General features: G+C 39.1%; 1 protein-coding gene across 4 annotated transcripts in view; it reads left to right on the forward strand.

The window, feature by feature from the left end:
- GRAMD2B (GRAM domain containing 2B) overlaps positions 1 to 21,026 on the forward strand; it is a 49,199-nt gene that overhangs the window by 19,512 nt on the left and 8,661 nt on the right. For 3 of the 4 annotated variants that reach the window (XM_054055056.1, XM_054055057.1, XM_054055058.1), the window contains exons 2-11: positions 9,245 to 9,367; positions 11,233 to 11,320; positions 11,636 to 11,702; positions 12,900 to 13,003; positions 16,983 to 17,078; positions 18,053 to 18,124; positions 18,245 to 18,325; positions 19,019 to 19,130; positions 20,573 to 20,695; positions 20,876 to 20,963. In XM_054055056.1, the coding sequence (XP_053911031.1) occupies positions 9,245 to 9,367; positions 11,233 to 11,320; positions 11,636 to 11,702; positions 12,900 to 13,003; positions 16,983 to 17,078; positions 18,053 to 18,124; positions 18,245 to 18,325; positions 19,019 to 19,130; positions 20,573 to 20,695; positions 20,876 to 20,963 (954 nt within the window). Of the gene's footprint in view, positions 1 to 8,717; positions 8,756 to 9,244; positions 9,368 to 11,232; positions 11,321 to 11,635; positions 11,703 to 12,899; positions 13,004 to 16,982; positions 17,079 to 18,052; positions 18,125 to 18,244; positions 18,326 to 19,018; positions 19,131 to 20,572; positions 20,696 to 20,875; positions 20,964 to 21,026 lie in introns of those variants that run through there. The other variant, XM_054055059.1, reaches the window with a different exon arrangement.

Here is a 21,026-nt window from a genome sequence, read left to right on the forward strand (position 1 = left end):
TTCTCTGCGAATAACAGGAGTACAGTAGGACAAGTGGTTTTTCCCTGTTTATCCAGTTTTAATTGAAATGAATTTTACTGTTTTATCTAGAAGATCTCTGAGTTACCCAAAGTTACAGAGGGATTATATTTTCTTGCCAGACAGCAGTAAACAGCTATTTAAGACATGCATTTTTCCTTCCACCTAATGCAAGGATCAGATGGAGATTCTTTGAGGACATGGGCAGCTGCTCCCTGCCAGCCCACGGTACAGTGCTGGTGTCTCCTCTTTGCAAAGTGGCATAACGTACTGTCTGTCTTGTGGTGAGGTGATTGTTACAGTAGTGGAATTAAGAACTGGGAGGTGGGGCACCTGAATAAAAGGAGGAACAAGGGGCTGTAGGGATGCATGCACGAACACAGTTGCTGCTGCTTCATTGCCTTCTAACTGAGCTTCCTTTAAATAAATTTCTGACTGGCACTGACTGGCTTGTGCTTACATCCTTGAAAAATAGCACACTAGGTGAGTGCGGTTAATAAGCGAACAGAAAGAGTGTCGGGAAATCATGTGCAGATTGAGGTACAGAACCTTAGCAGATTAGAGGATGTAATGGCAGACTGAAGCCTTCCTCCTCTGGGGGCAGGTGGGGGAATCCTTCCAGTTACCTTAGTATGAAACAACAGTTCCTGGCATCCCCCCAAGAAACAACCATACCTACATATATCTTCTACAAAGATCCATTCCTGTAGGCTTCTGAGCGGTTTAGCCTTCTGGGAATCTTAGTTTTGGGATGTCACAAAGTCCAGGAAATAGCAAAATTATATATACGCTCATTTAGGTTTGTGAAATTTTACAACACATGTAAATATTCTGTGGATGTTTCGTGGACGGCAGCATGTGACTAGCAGAAAGGCCTCTACGGAAGGAGGCTTACAGACCATTTAGCCTCAGTGTCCAGGTGACAGAGAAAATAAAAAGTCAAGCTGGCCCTAGCAGGGATCTGGCCAACACATGTCACATCTGATTCCAATAAGGATGTCTTTTTTTTCCAAGACTGGGAGGAAAACAGTTCCTTATATGCAGTGTGACAGTTAAAGGCACTGTTGTGATGAGTGTCAGTTAGACCCATTGTTGGAAGCTAGTAGTTCCTGCTGTGGAATAATAGCTTTTGTGTGGCGTATAAGGCACAGACTCAGGTTATTGCTGTAACTAGAGACCTTTATTAAAACAAAGAGACGCTATTTATACTGTTAAACCCAGATGTTACATTCCTTTGTAATTTCCCACTAGAACTAAAACACAGGGCTAGAGCGTTAAATGTAACAAGCGCAAGGTCAAAGCACAGCGTATAGCAATGCTGGCATAGCCGTGTATTGACACAGTTGTACCAGAGAGCAAAACATCTTTTTCAATAGCTCTTTTATTCTCCCACTAATTCAGCAGGTGGTATTTTATTCACTCACTGCAATCAAACATTTTGTATCTCTTTCATCCACACTTATGTATTGATTATCTGCATTTTTCTGGTCTTTTCCATGAACTCAGGCAGGTCTGTGAGAGAAATCGTAGGCTGTAAAGATAATTACAGGAAATTTAGCACTGCCAGGCCCTTGGTGAACTGTGAGCGTCCAGTAGTGATTTCACTTTGATCTGCTTCCATCCTACATGAAAGGTGTGATGAAACAGGATTGATGGACACAATCAGATGTTCGTTTTCATTTCAGTTAGTGCTTTCCGTTAGGCCTCGTTGTGCATTGTTCTTTCTGGGAAACCCACAAAAAAACCTGCACTTGGGCATCCCTTGAAACATCAAGTTGTACATTTTCTCTGCTCCCTTAGTGTTGCGTGTTAAACAGAGAAATTAGTGATTGTAGCTTATCTATTGTCAGTGCCAGATCTCGAAGAACGTGCTGCATAATCGAACCTAACCATCCTTCCCTTTATGTATAACCTGTCAGAAGAACCAAAATTACTTTTTCCCTTGCACATTGATTAAGACACTTTGTGTTCAGGGTAGGAAGCTGTTATTTCTATGCAGCATATTGAGTTGCTATTTCTCAAAGTACTATAAAACAGAAACTTCTGATCAAGTGATTCATGGCAGCTTCATTTTTTAATTTTGTTTTTCTTAGCAGCAGAGAAACAAATAAAGGTGTTGGTAAGATTGCTCCCAGACCTCTGCTACTGTCTCTGACTGCTCTGAATCCTTAGTAGCATTTGTTATTATAATTACTGGTGTCTACTTTTTTCTTCCTTTCTTTTTTTTTTTTTTTTAAATCCTAGTTCAGCCTGATTTAACTACTCATTTTTTTTCAAAAATACAATTAATGCTGAAAAACTGGTAGCCACATCTTGCATCATGCGGAAGCATGTTGCCCTGGAGTTCTTCCTCGAAAAAACAAAGGTGTAGTTTCGCGTAATGAGGCCAAACCTTTATGCTGTGGTAATCAGACCTCATTTACAAAGAGGCTTGAGATGTTCCAGAGTGAGATTTGTGTTTTTTCTGCCTGAGTTAAGAAGCAGATCTCATTAGTAGATGCCTATGAGTTTTTGTGGTCATACTGAACATATGAATCGTGTATAGTTGCAGTATTTATCTTTTTATTGAATTTGGTATAGAATAATTGGTAGCCTGACACCTAAGTACCTCTACTTTCTTTTCTGCACCCTGAACAATTTGTAGATCAGGAATTTAGATCAGGAATTCTTCTTTATTTTCACTGTTTCCTCTTACCTATGGAAGCTAAAGATAAAATGTGGTCTGATATAGGCCACACACTTACTCTTCAGCAGGAATTGTGATCCTGTTTTTTGTTTTATTCTGGATTAGAAAATAACGTAAGCTAGAACTAGGAGACAGGATAACCTTTGCTGCTGAAAGCTGCCAGCGAATTGTAGAATGAAAAGAACACATACTGCAGTCCAGAGCAGATGTCAATGCATGCCTCCCCTCTTCTACTTCACATTTCATTCAGAAATGTGTCTGATCAACAGGATTTGAGTCATGCGCTGGATTTGGCTGTGCTTGTGTTCAGGTAGATAGTTGTTAGTCACCCCACTGAGACTCCCAGGTAAGCTGCATCGTGGGAATCGTGTGGTTTTGAGTGAAGATACATACTGGAAGGCTTTTGCTTTTAGAAGTGACTATCTGAAACTGAAACCCTTGAGAAGACAAGAACACTAAATGGCTTATATTCTTGTTCTAGTGTTAACTTCATGAAATGCCTCATAGTGTTATAGTGTCTCATGTTTCAGAACACAGAGAATTCTACTGTGGTAGGTTGTTCTTTTTTTCCCTGTGGAACTTGATAGCAGTCTGGTTTTGATTAGACAGGGAATACAGCCAGTTAATAATAGATGGTATTTAGAGCAGAGAATTTACATTCTTGCTAATTATGTCTGTGGTGTCACAGTGATCTTGCTGGTGACCAAGTGTCAAGGTAGTGTGAAACTTCACCTGATTATTATGTGAAATGTCTATTCAGTTGAGGAAAAAACCTGATTTCCTCTATCCTCAACAGTGTTGGAGGTGTTTCTGTTTAGTATTAACTCAAAAATTTCACTTTTAATAAAGATACAGCAACACAGACATACAATACTACTCACAGGAGAGTGTGTTCCAAGAGATAGCTGTGAAATGTGGAATGGGACACAATACATGTTTTTGAAATTAGTTACCTTGATTTATAAAATAAAATTCACAATTTAAAAAGTCTTCAAAAATAGGGTTGTTTCCTCTTGTGCTAGCTAACATCAAGATTTCACTTGTGCCTGCAGACCTGTTTCATCCTAGAAACGCATAGAGAGATGTGGTGTATAAGCATGTGTGCCCATCCACGTGCACGTGATATTCAGTTAATGTGCATCTGTGTATCTTTGCCTCCATTAAGCTGTGTTTGACTGTGGTCTCATGAGAAGAGAATTAGCTTGCTTCTTGAACAAACTGAGGTAGTTAAATCTCAATCTGAGTTATACCTGTTCTTATTAACAAACTGACCCTTTCCCTCAGGGGTTTCACATCCCTCTTCATTAATGCTTTACTGATCTCCATATTCAGTGTAGATATGTCTGGTGACTGTACCTTTGTCATGCAAAATACTTTAGAAATGCCTTACTTCAGAATCAGCTGCTTTATTTTCTTCACTTCTCATCCTTAAGTACAGGCAGGGCACTAAGTATATGGAATTATACAAGTACCAAATGCATGTGTTGCAGCTGTTCTTGTAGAAATACAAAATGCATACATTACAGCTGTCCTTAACGTCTAATGTAACAGCTGTTAAGCAATTCTCTGCTCCTGTGTGATTAGGTTAGCTTTAGCTCATTTTCTGCCTGTTTTGATAGTTTTGGAATCTTGGTGATGTTTGGCTTTCCATTTGCTTGTTAAAAGTGGTACTTGGTCTTAGTAGCATTATTCTGAGGCATGTATTTTAGGAGATTTATTTTCTCCCATAAACAGTGCTTTGTGCCACGTAACAGTGGAGCACAGCTGTAGAATCCTCAACTTCAGTAGTGTTGTTATTCCAGTACAGAAACTACTCTAATCTGCTGTGAAGAGGACAGCAGGAGAGTTTACAATGGCAAAGGTGTTTTCTTCAGACCAGGAGTGAAATAATTCACCTGTCTATGATATGAAAGAAAGCTCAACAGATAGAGATAGAGATAGAGATAGAGATAGAGATAGAGATAGAGATAGAGATAGAGATAGAGATAGAGACAGATAGATATAGATAGACAGATATAGATAGATATAAGGCACTCCAGATTCTGATTATACATCCAAAAAAGGTTTGCTCAGAACTGGTGTAGCATGCCTTCTGGAAGAAGAATTAAGACTTTAGGCCTAGCAAAAGGAAGGTCGAGGCAGTTACTCCTTTAGGGCGTGATGGGAAATCTGTGCTGAGGAGGGGCATGCTTAGCAGGGCGTCCTTTCAAGCACTGGCATGTTTCATCTTGCCTCCTTGCAGTCATTGCTATTGAAGCATGTTGCTGCTAGGTCTTCTGGGTGCTACCTAGACAGATCTCCCTGTCCTGCTCCATCTCCTCTGCTTTTAAGCCTGCGAAGTCTATCATCTTGATTTGGGATCCTGAAATGCTCTGAGCGTTTGGCTTTTAGTTTCTGAAAGAATAACTGATTCCTTTATCTGAATAGACTCATATCAGGGAGGAAAAATAGCCTTAATAATGCTATCTCGTAGTGTTTGAGCTTTTTGCACTACTTTGATTCCTTTGTCAAATCCTTTCGCTCTGCCAACAGCTCAATAAATCCAATAGCTATCGAGCAGAACAAAATATACAGAATGTCACTGTTTGCAATGGATATTTGTAACCACGCTCCACCAAGCATAGTTGTGGGCAGGAGTGAAGAAATTACTTCACACTCTCTTGGTTGATCATTTGCAATAATACAGCAGTCTAACTGCCTTTGGAAAATTGGCCCTTTTTGTATAAAAGAGATGAAGCAGGAACGGGGCTTCTAAGGTAACATGATGACCTGTTATTTATGCTTCTTCCTCTGAAGGAATGTTGCAGTAATGCAACTCGCGTTAATCCATGAGGAAATATTGGTTTGGCTACAGTTTTGCAAACAATTGAAGTTGTAGCTAGCATCTTTGGATGCTCAAGGTGCCTTTTTCCTCCTATGTAACTGATCTGCAGTTTGTGGACTGGGAGACTGGTTTGTTGTGACTTTTTAACTTATTAGACCTGTTATCACGCAGACCAAGTGGTGTGGGTGTCCTTTGGGGTGCATTTGAGTAGGCTTTGTAGAAGGGTTTGAGTGGTTGTGGGGAATTAGAGACCGTAACCACTGCACGGTTCTGGAGTTCTTGATATCTCTTACATGTGCCTGAGAAATGTTCATTTCTGGTAGAATTGTGTAGGGGTTGTCAAAGATGACAGTTGTTTAAGTCTCACTTTCCAAACTGTGGCGTGTTAGAACATCTCTCTTGCATTATGTCTGTGCCAGACAAGAAAATACTAGTGCCAGACAAGAAAACCTTTTTGAAGTTCAGGAACTTTAAGCAGTACAAGGAACTTGAAATACCTGTCTGTCAGAAAGTTTTTGTTTCAAAGAAACTGTTCAAATCAGAAGAAATGAAGTTCCTCTGACTTCTACAATGCATTGATGAATAATGTACTTCTGAACACTTGATTAGAATAAAACTTAGTCCACTGCCTTGGTTAATGTACTTCATAGCACTTTCCCTTTTCTGTGATTTAATCTCAAATTACACAGTTATTGGTGTATATTCAAAAAACGAAAAGAAACATTTCTTTCAGAAATTCTATGCAGAGTGCTTGCAACTAATGTTTATTTTAACTTGCTTAGGTACAAGATATGATCCCATACATAGTAAGCACAAGCCTCGGCTTTGAAAACACTCCCCATAACAACTGTTCTTTATTCAGAAACTAGGGGCAACTTTTTACTTTTTTTTCTTTTAGCCTTTATTTTAAGTAGGGTTGGTGGTACCAGCACATGCACAACGTATGTTCAGTTAAAAAAATGTTTATTTTCATATCAACAAACTCCTGATGTTGTTAAAATTTGCTTTGCCATGGTATTTGCAAAGGCAGCTCACTTATGTGCAACCATTTCTTACAGTTGTAATGAGGATAATTTTGTTTCTTAAATGCACTTGGTCTAGGGGTTTTTTTCCATGGATTGCTGACTTTTCTGCTCTTTCTACCAAGCATTTATAAATCCTTACTCACACATTAGAATGGAAGGAGTACTTTAATTTCCTTGTTACCTAATGAATGTTATAACTGGTTTTAGGTCATACCTGTTTATCTTTTCTTCTCCTGAAGGTCAGCTAAGATTCTTCTGATACTAAAGACATCTGCTAGGAACTTAGCTGCTGTGTGGAGCTGTTTCCATCAGAAGTGTAAGGGCAAATCCTAATGCAGTTTTTCATTATGTGAGGGTGTGATATGGGACTTAGGGTAAGGGACAGATAGCAAAACCGTACCAGCTAGCAGGAATACCCTCAGTTGCTACTGTCAGTGGTGTGTGTTACACTAGTGAATCTCCTCACACCTGAGATGTTTTGAGGGAAACTTTTCTTCTGTTTGTTTTCTTCTGTTATGAGCTGCAAAAGACTATCCTGGATAGGTGGCCAGACTGGCATGAGATAGGTGAGCATTTCCATGCACAACAGTCAGCAGGATTAACATGTTGAGATACGCTACCTATCCACCACCTGAGAGCAACTAGAGGGAGGGAGTTCAGACAGTGGAATTTCAGGAACAGTAGTGTTTAATAGAGAAGACAGACAGGGTAGAACAGGCTCATAGATGTGAAGTGGGTGTTAATTTATGTGTGAGGGACAAGGAAAGATAAGATAAAGTAAGTAATGTGTTCCATAACAAAACTTCTAACCATGCTGGCAGGTGCAAGTGAGTTGTAAAAGCTGTGTTATTTTTGAAACAAATTTGTAGTACAGAGGTGTGGGTTTGATACAGGCTGCTTTGATCAGTCAGTAGCATTGCCATGTAAGAATAGCAGGCTGCCCACGGCAAGGATGGACAGCAGTCAAGCTCCAGGCTCAAGCAACAATGTCTTCAAACTGCTGAGTCAGGTAGCCTTATTCTTTGGGGAGTTCCTACGCTGTGCTGCTCTTCTGCAATGCAGGTGACGATTGACAATTCTGCCTCACCCAGTTCCCCGTCCCACTTATAGCTCGTGTGCTCTGGCCTCTATTGATGCAGGAACTTCAGAAACATGAAAACAACAGATAGCAGGTCTGTGACTGAGTCATTTGCAGGACTTTTGGAATAGAAGCTCCCCTGTGCTTCAGGGAGCACCTTGGGTTGGCCGTTCTCCCTGCTTAAAATCTCAAAGAGCATAAAACCACTTATTTTTGGGAAGAAGATTGGGTACTGCTCAAACCTCTTGAGTTGCCCATTTAGTTCTAGTTTTCGTTGACTGAAAATAAAAGCTAGTGTTTTGTGGTCAGGCAGGGACAATCCAAGAGTGAAGCAATGGGGAAACAACTGTTTTTTTCCTTACTGACTTTATTAGTGCCATAACCCTTTCAAGTGTACACAAAGTGTGACTTAAGAAGTGCTAATTCAGTGCCTCTGAGGCAGAGAGTGCTGAGAATTGGGGAAGTAACCAAGTAGGGGGATAGTTCTGTGTAAACATAAACCAAGTCCCAGCACCAGTAAGGCAAAACTCCATGGCTTTTGTCCTGTGACATGAGCTAGAGATTAAACTAGTCAGGGAACCTCTGTCAGCAAAACTTCTGTCTTAGTAGGAAAAGAAACTGTTTATTGTAAAGACACTGTCACATGATGGCAGTGGCTGTGTTGTTGCCATAAAACTGATGAAATAAAACATTGTAATGGAAAGTTTCTCTAAATGGGGTGGTTCAGACCAGACAATAAATTAACAGACAACATAGTTTCTTCTTTAAAGTTAAGAGAATCATTCCTAGGATTTACTCTTCCAAGGGAGCATTTGTATATGTATTTGCCATGTCTTTTTTTAAAGTCTTGTTGTTTTTCACTTTTTAGAGCTTTTTTCCTCTACGTTTTCTGAGTTAGAATTTTATTAGAAAATTATGAAAAAGGAATCCAGGGAAAGGCTCTGATGGCACACCTCTTAGCCCTCAGACTCTAGATCCTTACCGTTTATTTCAGGAACAGTGGCATGTGCTGTGAAAAAGCAGTGTACTGTGGTGTCGGTGCTGCTTTTGTAAAGCCAGCAGTTTTGATTCTCTGAGAGGACCCTTTATTGTGAAAATATTCCAGGTGGTCTCTCACAGAAGAGGTGAGCGGCAAAATAGGATCCAGCTTCCTATTGCAACATCGAACCACAAATAATCTGCTAAGTGCTAGGTACTGTCATGCAGGATGTTCTTCTCCCAGTTTACCAGTCAAATTAATTTCCTTTAGTCATCAGGTCTGAGTGCTGAACATGGAATGCATTTTTTCGTAAATGAGACATTCTCTTTGGAACAGAAGCTAGAGCTACAAATTTTATGAGTGCTGAAATATGCATGGCAGTATTTCAGTTTTCCTCTCTTCATCACTGAAATTCCACTAATGGAGCTCGGAATACCACTCAGATGTATAATACTGTCCAGTTGGCAGATGAAGACTTTTCTGGAACTAAATATAAAAGATTTGTCATAATATTGTTCTTTAATATGTGCTGTATTGTCAACATGATGCAGTGACATTTGACATCAGTGTGAATCCTGAAATACACATTTCTATTTATTCATCTATTTATTTATTTTTATTTCTGCCTCTGCAGTTCAGATGGAGAAAATGGAACAGATGAAAAAAGAAAGGCAGGAAAATCACCTACTGTGTTGCTGCAGAGCTCTACCACTGAAATGGAATATTTTGAAGACCGGAAAAAAGCTGATGTTGCTAGGTAATGTCAGAAATGCTGTTACTTTCTTCTAGTCAGATAATCAGAGTGGTTACATCCCATTCAGGAAGCTGCTCCGAGTAACGAGATTTATCAGACATCCTGCCTGTGTGTTAGCTCACATACTATGCAAGTAAGGAGGTATCAGAGCCACCTTGCAGGGGTTGTTCTCTTGCCTACCACAGGCAGAATAGTGAGAACTTTAACTTAGAACTTTTCTCTTCTAAGAAAATATGCATTGCAGTGTTTGGTGCCACCTGCTAGTTCCATCCCTTTCATATCCGATCACTCAAAACTGAGCTGGGTTTGAGTTCTAGGCTGTCCCCAGAACCCTTTTGTGCTGGAATGTTGATTGTCCATGGTGAAACGATTACAGAAGTTTTGATTTTGAACTCTGTGCAGTGTGTTGCATCAGACTATTGTAATGTCTCAGTCATTCTTCTTTTGCTGGCAAACTGGAACACATTTGAAATTCTTCTAAAAGAAAACGAAATAATACTAATAATACTTGGTGGGCTTGACTACAGATTTTGGATCCCTTTCACTTTCTCAGCTGAGCAGCCAATGCAAAAGTTGGCAGTCAACCTGACTCTGTGGTTTTTGACACAACACAAGTATTTTAGAACATCACATAATTTCCTGAAGCATCTTTGAGGAGAAGGTATTTGAAGAAATATGTGATTGCTTTTTTTTTTCTCCAAACTCTCCTTCCCCTCTTGCTTCTCACCTACAATGTAATTAAATGTTCTGGTGAGGGGTTGGCATAAGTTTGTTTCAGAGGCTCAGTGTTCATTTCAGTTTGACTTGTACTTTACATAGACACACCAATACACGTACCCATGTATTTTAATGTTTTCTGCTGTGAGGAACCACCTGAAGATGTGCAGCCAGTTGTCTTGCTATCTAAATCAGTCTTGCTGTGCGATACCTTTCCTAAATCTGTCTACCTTCATTACACTTGGGGGTTGTTTTCCTCTCACACTTAACTGTTTTTACCAGAAATCTTGAACTTCTCATGTTTAGGAAAGTAAAGAAGACTTACTGTGCAGGATAAAGTGGAATGGAAATAAAATAAAGTAATAGAAATTTTGGTGTCATCTTTCTTTCCCCATCAAATCTTTAGCACAGTTCTCTCGCTTTTGGTTTTTGTTTTTTCCTGTATAAAACAAACTAAACTTACTTTCCCAGCCATCCACAGAGATTTGCCTTTGTACTTGTTATGTTCTAGAGCTGTTGGGATTTTGGTTGGTTTAGTTTTTCCAGTATGAACGGCTGGAGATTTACAGGTACTGATTCCAATACAACTGGCACTCACAATTTCCCTTCATCCTCTCTAGGACTGCTGGCTATCTTAATGATCCCATTGCACTGCACTACACAGTTCATAGCCATCTTCTTACTTGTCCGCCTATGTTTCTTCTCTTGTACTTTCCAGATGAGCTCACATTTTGTAATACAACTTCATAGCTTTCAGTACACTACCTTGCACTCTCAGGTACTAATCTTGTTTTGTCTTGCTTTATTAAGTAACACGTTTAGTGTTTGTATTTCACGTGTTGCTAAGAAACGAATGCGGAGCTGAGCACGGCAATAATTGTTTAAGTTGTAAAAGTGCCTTGAACTTCTTTTACTTCCTTTCAAGTAGCAATGTAGAATATTCCTTCTATATTAAAAGAAGACTTTCAAGGAGGGCTGGCATATTTTAGGAATAAGATATACTCTTCTGTATTGCTGCATAATCCTTGATGAATCAGCTAATAGTTACCAAAGGATTATTATGTTTAATGGAAAAGTACATCCTGTTGATAACTTACCAAGACTAATGGACTGAGGCCGAGCTTATATGGGATACCTTCTTTAATTCTCAGGACAAAGAGCAGCACAGGTAGTCTGCTCCTGACAATGGATATCAAGAGTGACTGCAAGATTGAAAGGAAAAAACGTCCCTCAAATCAGGTAGGGAAGGGGATGGACTTGTTTGTCTGTACATAGTAAGAATAAATACATAATTACGAGGAGAGCCCTCTTGTTTAATGTTATTGTAGTTCATGGTTGTATAAAGACATAGGTTCCATTTTTCATCAGTGTGTTAGAGTCTGGGTAAAGCAGGATACAGACTTAATTGCCATGTAGCAAAAATGAGGATTGTTTTGTAAAGCAAGTGGGCAAAATGAGAAGCTATTGGGAGGACTGGAAGCAGAATGGGTCCCTTGATTGTAAGACTATGTAATAAGGTATGTGTTTCTGGGTGTGGGACTTTTTGTTTTTCAGCTGAAGGCAAATGCACACTTTCATAAGCTGTTTCCAGATGTTCCTGTTGATGAGCCACTGAAACAAAGTAGGTATTAACCCCTTTGTCGTTGCTGGCTGTGGATCTAAGATAATGTTACTACCCACCAACTTCTTGGTGGGTAGTAACACCACTTCTTGTGGTAGTAACACCACTTGGCTTCTTTCTTGACTACTTCCTTGAACAAAGTTCCTGGTTAGATCCAGACCTTTTGTCAGTGAATTTGGTGCTGAACCCAGTTTAGGACTTGCCAATATCTCATTTCTCTGCTATCAGCCATTATGATGGAACACCAGCTGTCTTAGAAAGAGCTTTTAAGAAGGTGGAATAGTTTTAAACAATGCTTATATTAATTTACAACATGCTGTTCATAGTGACAAAGTACAAGAGAGACAACCTAAATTTTAACAGCCTTAAACTCCAGCTGCCTCGAGCTACAAAGCTTTCATCTGCATGAAGTGGGTGTTTTTGTTGTAATCTTGCAAAATTTAAAGTTTCAAGTGCTGGGCATTTTTTGGAATTGTAGTTTGCTTTGCAGTTCTTGGCACAGTAACCTAGTGCAACATTTTCTGGCACCGAGACTTCCTTACTAACGATGCCACTTAATTGAGACAGCGCTAGTCAACTGACTAGCTTGAGTTTCTGCTCTTGATGATGCTTTAAAATCTAAAATCACTGGTAGGAGAAAGACTTATGCATTTAAAGGTTGTCCTGTTCTCTGTGGTAGCTGCAAGAAACTAATTATATATAGATTAATCAAATGTTTCTTGAAAAGAGTACAAGGCAAATGGTTCATGAGGGAGAAACGGCGAAGTAAAAGCAGTGTTACTTTACGTATGTTGTGCCACTGTGGATGGTCTGGTCCAGATAACTGATGTAGAGCTAAAAGTCCAGAGCTAAAATCTTTAATTAAACTCGTTAAATTTACATAATATAGTTACCTGAAAGCTGGTCTAAAAGTTAGTAGGAAGCTAGGTGGTAGGATTCTTGGCTTCTGGAAGCCAGTTGCATGTTACTGTGCATTTCAGTCTTTGTCTTTCAGATATTTTGGGTCTAAACTTAAGTCTTTGAAATATCCTGAGCTTCTCAGTTAAACTTATTGAATATTTCAAGGTTTGACAATATTTATCAAAAAAACAAGATGTTATGGCTCTGAAAAAAAAAAAGCAAAACAAAAGCCAAGCTGCTAACATTTGGCTTGGGTTGTGGTTACCTTAAGGATTATAGAGCATCTATTTGTTTCAGGCTTTACATGTGCTCTGCAGAAGGAAATTCTGTACCAAGGAAAATTATTCGTTTCTGAAAACTGGATTTGCTTCCATTCCAAGGTTTTTGGTAAAGACACTAAGGTTAGTAAAATCTTTATGTACAAAACAGTAATGCTATTCCTAGATAGTTTGTTCATCACCAGAAGTTCACATTGTTATGCATGGCTAGAATACTACTAATACTTCTGAGTATTATTGAATGCAATCACTGTTCAGAAGTGATGCCTGAAAATCACTCTTGAACTGCAGCCCTGTTATTATTAAATATTGAGTCTCTCTCTTAAGGACTTCCTGCCAGAAAAAAGTAGAAGAAAGCATCTGACATGCAATGGTGAGGGCACTGCCAAGCCCACGTGGCACAAACTGTCTGTCTTGGGCGAGTATGGAGAAGAGGAGGAGGAAGAAAGGCTAAAATGTATAAGGACTACAAGACTGTAGTTGAGGAGCTGGAGGGAAGGATCAAGCGTATTAAGATAATTCAAGAGGAAAAAATAAAAATGGCTTCTGTCTTGAGGGGCAAAGTTCTTCAAGGGATTCTGTAGCTCTATTTCTGTTCTGCATAAACAGAGAATGGGGAGATTAAAAACAGTTTGCTAGGTTTTTCCTTGTGATCCTGTTATGAAGTGCAGAAATAGGACATGAACATTTGGGAAGATGGTAATTTACAAGACCACCATTTACTCTCTCTTGGAGCAGATATGACTCACCTAGGGCTTGGGCCCCCTGCAGTGAACAATATTAATACAGATAAAAATAAAGCCTTTCCAAAAAGATTTGTATTTTGGTTCTGTTGATCTGGAGCTTTTGGAGTGGTTTTCTTTGTTGATGTAAACTCTGCTTTCCTTTTGAGCTCTTATTGGGAAGCAGCTTGATTTGCTGCAAGGATTTCTTTGGCTTCTTTCTTGACTACTTCCTTGAACAAAGTTCCTGGTTAGATCCAGACCTTTTGTCAGTGAATTTGGTGCTGAACCCAGTTTAGGACTTGCCAATATCTCATTTCTCTGCTATCAGCCATTATGATGGAACACCAGCTGTCTTAGAAAGAGCTTTTAAGAAGGTGGAATAGTTTTAAACAATGCTTATATTAATTTACAACATGCTGTTCATAGTGACCTTATTAGGTTTTTGTATTGTAATACTTGGGTCAAGAAACTGAATAATTGCTCATTCCCAGCTAATGGTTTCTGTTAGTCATAGGCAGTAACGCGGATGGTGCATATGTCGGTGAAAGCCGTGTGGGACAAACAAGGAAATAAAAATTAACTGGTGGCTGGATACTGTCATTCACAATTAGTGACAGGTATCTTGGCAGTTTGTTTCAGTAAAATTGAAGCTGCTGTACCAACATATCTCCTATTCACCGCAAGCAAATGTGATTACTTCAAACAGTGGGATGGCTTCCTACATTCAAACTAATCTAAAGGTATACAAAAACCCAGTAGAACCCTACCAAGTAGGCTAGAAAGACATAGAAAAAAGATGCATAGTGATAATAATGTAGTACTAGGAAACTATCTTTGTCAGCAGGATATTAAATGCAGGAAAATATACATATTTGTGTGTACAATGAAAAAAGAAAATGTATTACAAGATAGGGTAGAGTAGACAGTAGTTGTAAATGTGGCTGTCGTGGTATTCCAGATTGTTCAATTCTGGAACTCTGTTCGATTCACTGTTTTCAGAAAACGTTGCACTGCAAATTAGGAGTGAAGGGGATAGGCCTGATCATTTACTCCCAGCTGTCTCTCCTTGTCCCTGCAACACACTTACAGCTTTATTTAGTCACATGCAGCAGGCACAAGTTTTTAGGAATACTATCAACAATAACAGGAGGAAAATTAGGTATATAATGAAAAATAATGTAATGGGAGGGAGAGGAGGAAATCAAGCTTGACGGTAAGAAGAACGTTCTTAGGAGTCAGATACACTGACAGAGTTTCCAAGGCACAAAGCGTCTATTACTTAGAACTTGTAGGACAATTTAAGCTTAATGTTGAAGTGGTTTACTGTGAGAAATAGCAGGACTATACATAAGAATTTTTTCAACATAAATTTTTCTACTCACAGATTTTTATTTTTTTTTTAATTGAAAGCTGTGTTGTAGAGAATAGCTGTGGAAGTCAGGAGGTTTGAGTCTGCAGTGTAAACACTGTGCATATTCGAAAATAAAAGATTACTTCTGCTGGATTGGATAGGCTTCAGAATCAGTGTCTTACCAGGTAGTAGGCTATGTATATACTGACCTAGAGTCTTTCCTGGAGCTAAGCATTATCTGACGTATATTAGTTGCTTTCCAAGTTGCCTGCAGGTAAGCCTTTTTTTCCTGAAATAATTATTATTCCAGATATAAATACAGTACTCTGCAGTGATTTTACCATTTTAATCTAATGCTGGGGTAACAGTGCGGTAAGCAAGAACTTAATCCCACTTAAGTACACTTTAGTCTTGATTACAGTAATGTTAGCCATCAAAATAGCATGCAGCAGAATGCCATTAACATCTCTGATTTGAAGTCCTTCGAGGTGAACTGAACTAATTAGGAAACTTCTAAGCTGCTTTTTTGTATCATTGCTATTAGCAGGATTTCTGCTGAAAAATATTCTGGTTTGTTTTTGGTTTGGTTAGTGGTTTTGGTTTTTTTAAAGTTAGGCAGATTCTGTTCTGACTCCTCTGTTCTGAGGAGTCTGGGTTTTTCCTATCAAACATACACCACAGCCGCTCCCTTCTTCACACTCCCAGAAAAAGCTGTTTCCACAAGTGTTGCAAAAGCTTTGTGGAATGATACAATGTCCAGTTTAAGATGAAAAGGTGTAGTGGAGGACTTTCTTAATTACCCATTTTCAAAAGGCATGGCTTCTAAAGCAGGGCAAATGGAGTTGACATGTTGAAAAAATCAATAGCACAAATGATGACGCTATTTACATATTCCTACACTGAGGCTTGAGACTGAGAATAATTAAAATTATATTTTTTATCTGATACCACACTTTTTTAGCAAAACTAAGTACTGAGTAAAGAGTGAGTGTCTAGCCCTTAGATGACAAGCAGATTTGACCAGCCGTGCCTCAGCAGCACTTGGCAGTCTTGTGCTAAAGCTAGTGTACACAAATACATTTTTTGTTAACAGAAACAAATTTTAATTTCCTGACTTTGTGTTGCTGTCCTCAACAAGACTTAAAAAGGTTTTACGAAACTCTGCACAGTGTCGTTTCATTCTTCTCTACTGACATGTGTTTTTAATTCAGTGCTGTGATTGCTCATGGAACAATCTTTGGACACTTTTAAGCTTGCTTCCAAATTTCTCAGGTAGTTTTGACAGTACGTGGCAACAGAATTTTTAACCGGAGCTGTATCCCTGCAGTCTATCCAGTATTATTATATTTGCCTGACTTGCTAAGCTCCAGGCTTTTCAGCTGAAGTCAAACCAGGTATTCAGTCCTTCGTCCTATGGGGTTTGCAAGAAGAGTCCATGCAGAATATCTGAAGTTTTCAGGCATTAAGCTAATAGGGCCTGATGTAAACACAAAGCAGGAAGGAAAATTAAGAACTTTTCAGTATAGATGTATGGCACATACAGGAGTCAGTTAAAGTCAGTGGGTGTGTGATTAATGGATCTTTCAACATTACTGAAGGACAAGCTCTTTACTCAGCTGCTTGTTGCAGACTAAAAGATCTGCAAGTGGTGAGAAGCTTGTCTGTTCATTCTTCAACAAGCTTCTCTTGTCTGATGTTCTGAAACGTTTTGTTTCTAAACAAAGAAGCCTAAGTTTAGGACTGGCTTGTTCTACAGATCTAAGTCAACTAAGCCTCTGGTCTTGTAAGAGCTGGAAGGGATCAGGAACGTAAGGCATAAGCAAAAGCAGCTGATAAAAATATGACTAAAATTAGTAAGAAATAGTAATAATCTGAAAACGTACCTGCTCCATATGAAATATTAGCAATCAGGGACACAGCGGAGAAATCTTTAAATGTGTTGAAGAGCTGGCTTACCACAGTGGATGGGCTGGTTCCCTGTGAAGGAGCATATTGGGACTTTAACACTACATTGATCTTGTTTCAGATTAGTATACCCGTGTTCTCGGTGACAGTTTTGAAGAAAACCAAAACTGCCCTTCTTGTGCCAAATGCTCTGATCATAGCAACAGTCACAGACAGGGTGAGTACTTGTAGAGGGTGAAGCTGTTACACTCTGCCTGCTTTCTCTTTCACTTTTTTTCCTACTTTATTTTCTTTTCTCCCTACTTTTTGGCAGTAATATGCGGGATTGCTGAAGGTGCCAAGTGGCTGTTTGAACAGCTCTAGGAATTGGTTGCATGCAGGCATTTGGATTTAGAACTCTGGAGGATCTGGTTTCTTAAGGGATAATTCTAACTTCTTCAGCCTTCTCTCTTGTAACAGGCAAGGACCGCTTTTTTTCCCCTGCTTCTAGTTGCCTGCCTTTTTTTTCTTTGGATCTGCAGTAAACAAAGCTGTGTGGGAAAACTTGGTGAGAAAATAAGAAACTGAATCTCTGGTTGCCACCTGCTCTGTGTAATCTACCATTACCTGTTCTGCAAGGCTGCTGTGCAGTAACCCTGGGCGAACTGAAACAGCTGGATCGGGAAGTGGGGGCACAGAGGGTTGCTTGCCTTGTTGGCAGCTCTGACAGTATTCTTTCATTTACTCGGGTCTCTTACCTGACTGCCAATACCTTAGATGCACAAAATAGAGTTGCTTACAGTGGTACTCAGGAATACTGACTGGATCAATCAGTAGAAAGAGTGGTTATCCTAAGAGCAGCTTTAGAACCAGACCATTTTCATTGCATAAATATTTTGTGGATGCAGGAGTCTACAAAAAACGAATTGTAGGGTTTGTTTTCTTTTTAAAAGGAGAGTTAAAATATAGCATACAAAGTCTTTTTTTAAAACAGAGAACAAGTCTAGACTATGCTCTAGTTCCTGCAGCAGAACATGGTAGCTTTTTTGTGCCTGTTCTGTGTTTGTTGTAATCAAAGTCATAGCCTTAGAAGGAGTGGAGGTTTTTCCTCCTGTATGAAAGTTCTTGAAAGTAGTTACTTCATCAGCAAAACGACGCTAAGGAAGCTTATACTGTATGCCTTTTCTCAGTTTTGCAACTTTTGTTTTTCAGTACATGTTTGTCTCCTTACTCTCCAGAGATACCACCTATAAGCTATTGAAATCTATCTGTAGACATCTTGAGGTAAGGACTGATGGGAATGAAGACGGTATGTAGCTTTGTGTTCATTTTTACTGCTTTCCTGCTTTTAAATGCTGGGTATTTCCTGAGTGTGTTCCTTGTTAACACTGGTGTTCTTTTTAGGATACAAGCACAGGCAACAGTCCAAATCCCTCTTCTGCAGAAAACAGCTTCAGGGCTGATCGTCCTACAACTCTGCCCTTGGTAAGTGGCTAAGATGTTTGCTCTTTTGTTGCATGGTACCTTTCATGGCAGGTACTACTTGTAATCACTGAAGAAAGGATTCTGAAGGAAGTCATGACAGCTCTTTTTAAAACTTCCATTCCTATTTTAACATTATGAAGCACTGGGAATGATCGTCATAGGTATAATTTGATCTGATCACATGCAGCATATATACATGTGTATGCTCTGTATATATCCCAAAGTCTGCATGCTCTACATCTCTGTTTAGCCATCAAGTTTCACAGCACTCTGTACTGACTTAAAGTTGCTTCTTCCTCTGCCATGAACAGTTTTTGAAGTATTTCTACTTGCAGTTCTTCTGTGAGCCAATTCAGACATCTGAGAGAGCTGTGCAGCCACGTGTGATGACTGGAGTCTAATTCTAGTAAAGCCTCTCCTGGACTTCTCAATTTCTGTCTTAACAGTCTTTGTTTTGCATGCCGACTTAATCTCTTCACTTAAACAAAGGCAGGGGTTGAGGCTTGAATTCTGGCAATGATACAGGGCTTATTTTGCTAACTTGATCTCAACATATATATATCAGAGATTCTTCCTGGTTAAACAGTTTTAAATCTGTAATTATTGGTTCGGTTTCCAGAGGGAGGTCAAAAGAAATAAAGTTGTTTGGGCTTAGAACAGGGCTGAGCTTTCTTGTGACTTTCTGCCCATCAGGATTTCAATGAAGACTATTCTGATCTCGATGGAATAGTGCAGCAGCGAAGACAAGAGATGGAAGAGTCCAGCAGCACAGGCTCACAGACTCCAGAGCTGGAATGCTTCGAAGGTGAGTGGGATCATGGAAGAAAATGAGGAAAAAAAAAAAAGGAAAAACTAACACATACCCCTGTTCTAAAGTGGTTCAGGTTGCAGTGTAACAGCTTCAAATCTATACAAATAACATTCTGTACCCTGATGGCTTTTGGTCCTAAAAAATAAGTTATTTTTGGTACGTGTTTTTGTGGTGCTTGTTTTTTAGGCCCTTGTTTTAGTCTTTAAGGGTATTAAAACACTTGAAGATACTGTCCAAAGCTGTCCTTCCTTAACACTGTTGTTTGTAGATGCGTCTCAAGTTCTTCACCTAAGAAGGAATGTTGTGTAGAAACTCACTGCATATAAATATATAAGTACAGCAGAACTTGTTTTGTGTAGGCCATGCAGAATGCTATTATTAAAACTTAGGGTATTATTCTGCTTTACATTAAATATATATTAACATACTACTGTGTTGTTATGCTGTTATTACTCCACATTCCTTCTTGACTGCTAGAGGATTTGTATAATAAAAAACTTTCACCGTTATTTTTAAATGAAATAAGGTTGAGTTTTTTATAGTAGTTTTCTTTCACCTTAGTTTTAATTAAGTCTTTTTTCCTATGTGTCTTTTGTTCAGTGATATGATTTGTGGCTATTTGCTTCTGTTGATCCTTGGTATTTCCTCTGTGTATGGTGGTGTTTGTGAAGCGGTAACTAAATGGTAGTGTCATCGCTTGCCACATGAATGCTTCCAAATAATGATTTAACTTGCTGTCTTACTTCCTTGCAGCTAAAAGCTACTTCAAACCTTTCAGGTTTTTTTTTCCACAAGTAAAAAAACAATATCCAGTTAAAGAATCACCCTAGGAAAAGGAATTTGCAGCGGTGAGGAACACAAACTCACAGATGTGATTCTGTTTCTTGTGCATTATTTGAACAGTCCAAGGTGTGCAAGTAAAACAGGAACAAAGCTCAGTGTTACTAGATTTTTCTGTCCTGTCTCTTCCTAAACATCATCTGCATTTAAAAAACAGTCAGGAAATAAAATTATAATCTCCTTTTTAAAGTAACAATGCAATATCTCCATTTAATGTTACTATTAATGTCATTTGGAAACATGACTCTAGAGTATTCGGTCCTTTTGAGAGGTGGTTTTCATGTCTGTATAATCTTCTGACTAGAAATTCAGTAGTAACCTTTGAAGTTTGCACAGGTTGCCACCTTTCAAAGGATCTGAAAATGTAAATGAAGCATACATCAGCCTATGCCATCCGGGTGCCTCCTTATATTTTGTGACGGTGTGGAGTTACTATGCAAACTGTTCTAATGCTGCTATACCAACTGGTGCTTTCTGTCCAGGTTCAGAAATGCACCTTTTAAAATCTGCCTTTGCACCTACTCCTTGAACTAAAGCTACCAAGCACTTCCTTTACCTTCATATTTCAGCTTTATTAAAAGTCTTGCTTTTGACAGATTATCATGTTGTTGAGACACAAACTCACCTGAAAGTTTCCAAGACTGAAGCAAAGTCTGCCCGTTCGGATGGACACAGTAAACGCGGACCTGACGGAAAAGGTCGAAACAGTCCTCGAAATGGTAAGGGCAGAATGTCAGCTGGAGGAAGTTAAGTTTGCATAGTTATGTCAGTTCATGTAATTTAGAAGGTGTTCTTCATGTTTATCCCACTGTTTATATTATCTGTGGCATACTTCAAAACACTGCTTATGTGCTGTGGTCTGTTTTGATCAGAGTAACACTTGATTCTTTGTCTCACAGGCCATTCTGAAGCCTCCAGGTTCTTCCACAAAGTGAAGTCCCAGAAGCTTGTATCCCTGAACCATGTACTTGTAGTTTATGCGGTTCTGTAAGTTGGCAATTAATACCAATATTGTCAAAATACTAGGATTTTCTTGCGTTTACATAGATT

This window comes from Cuculus canorus, chromosome Z (genome assembly GCF_017976375.1).
Source record: "Cuculus canorus isolate bCucCan1 chromosome Z, bCucCan1.pri, whole genome shotgun sequence".
Classification (NCBI taxonomy): domain Eukaryota; kingdom Metazoa; phylum Chordata; class Aves; order Cuculiformes; family Cuculidae; genus Cuculus; species Cuculus canorus.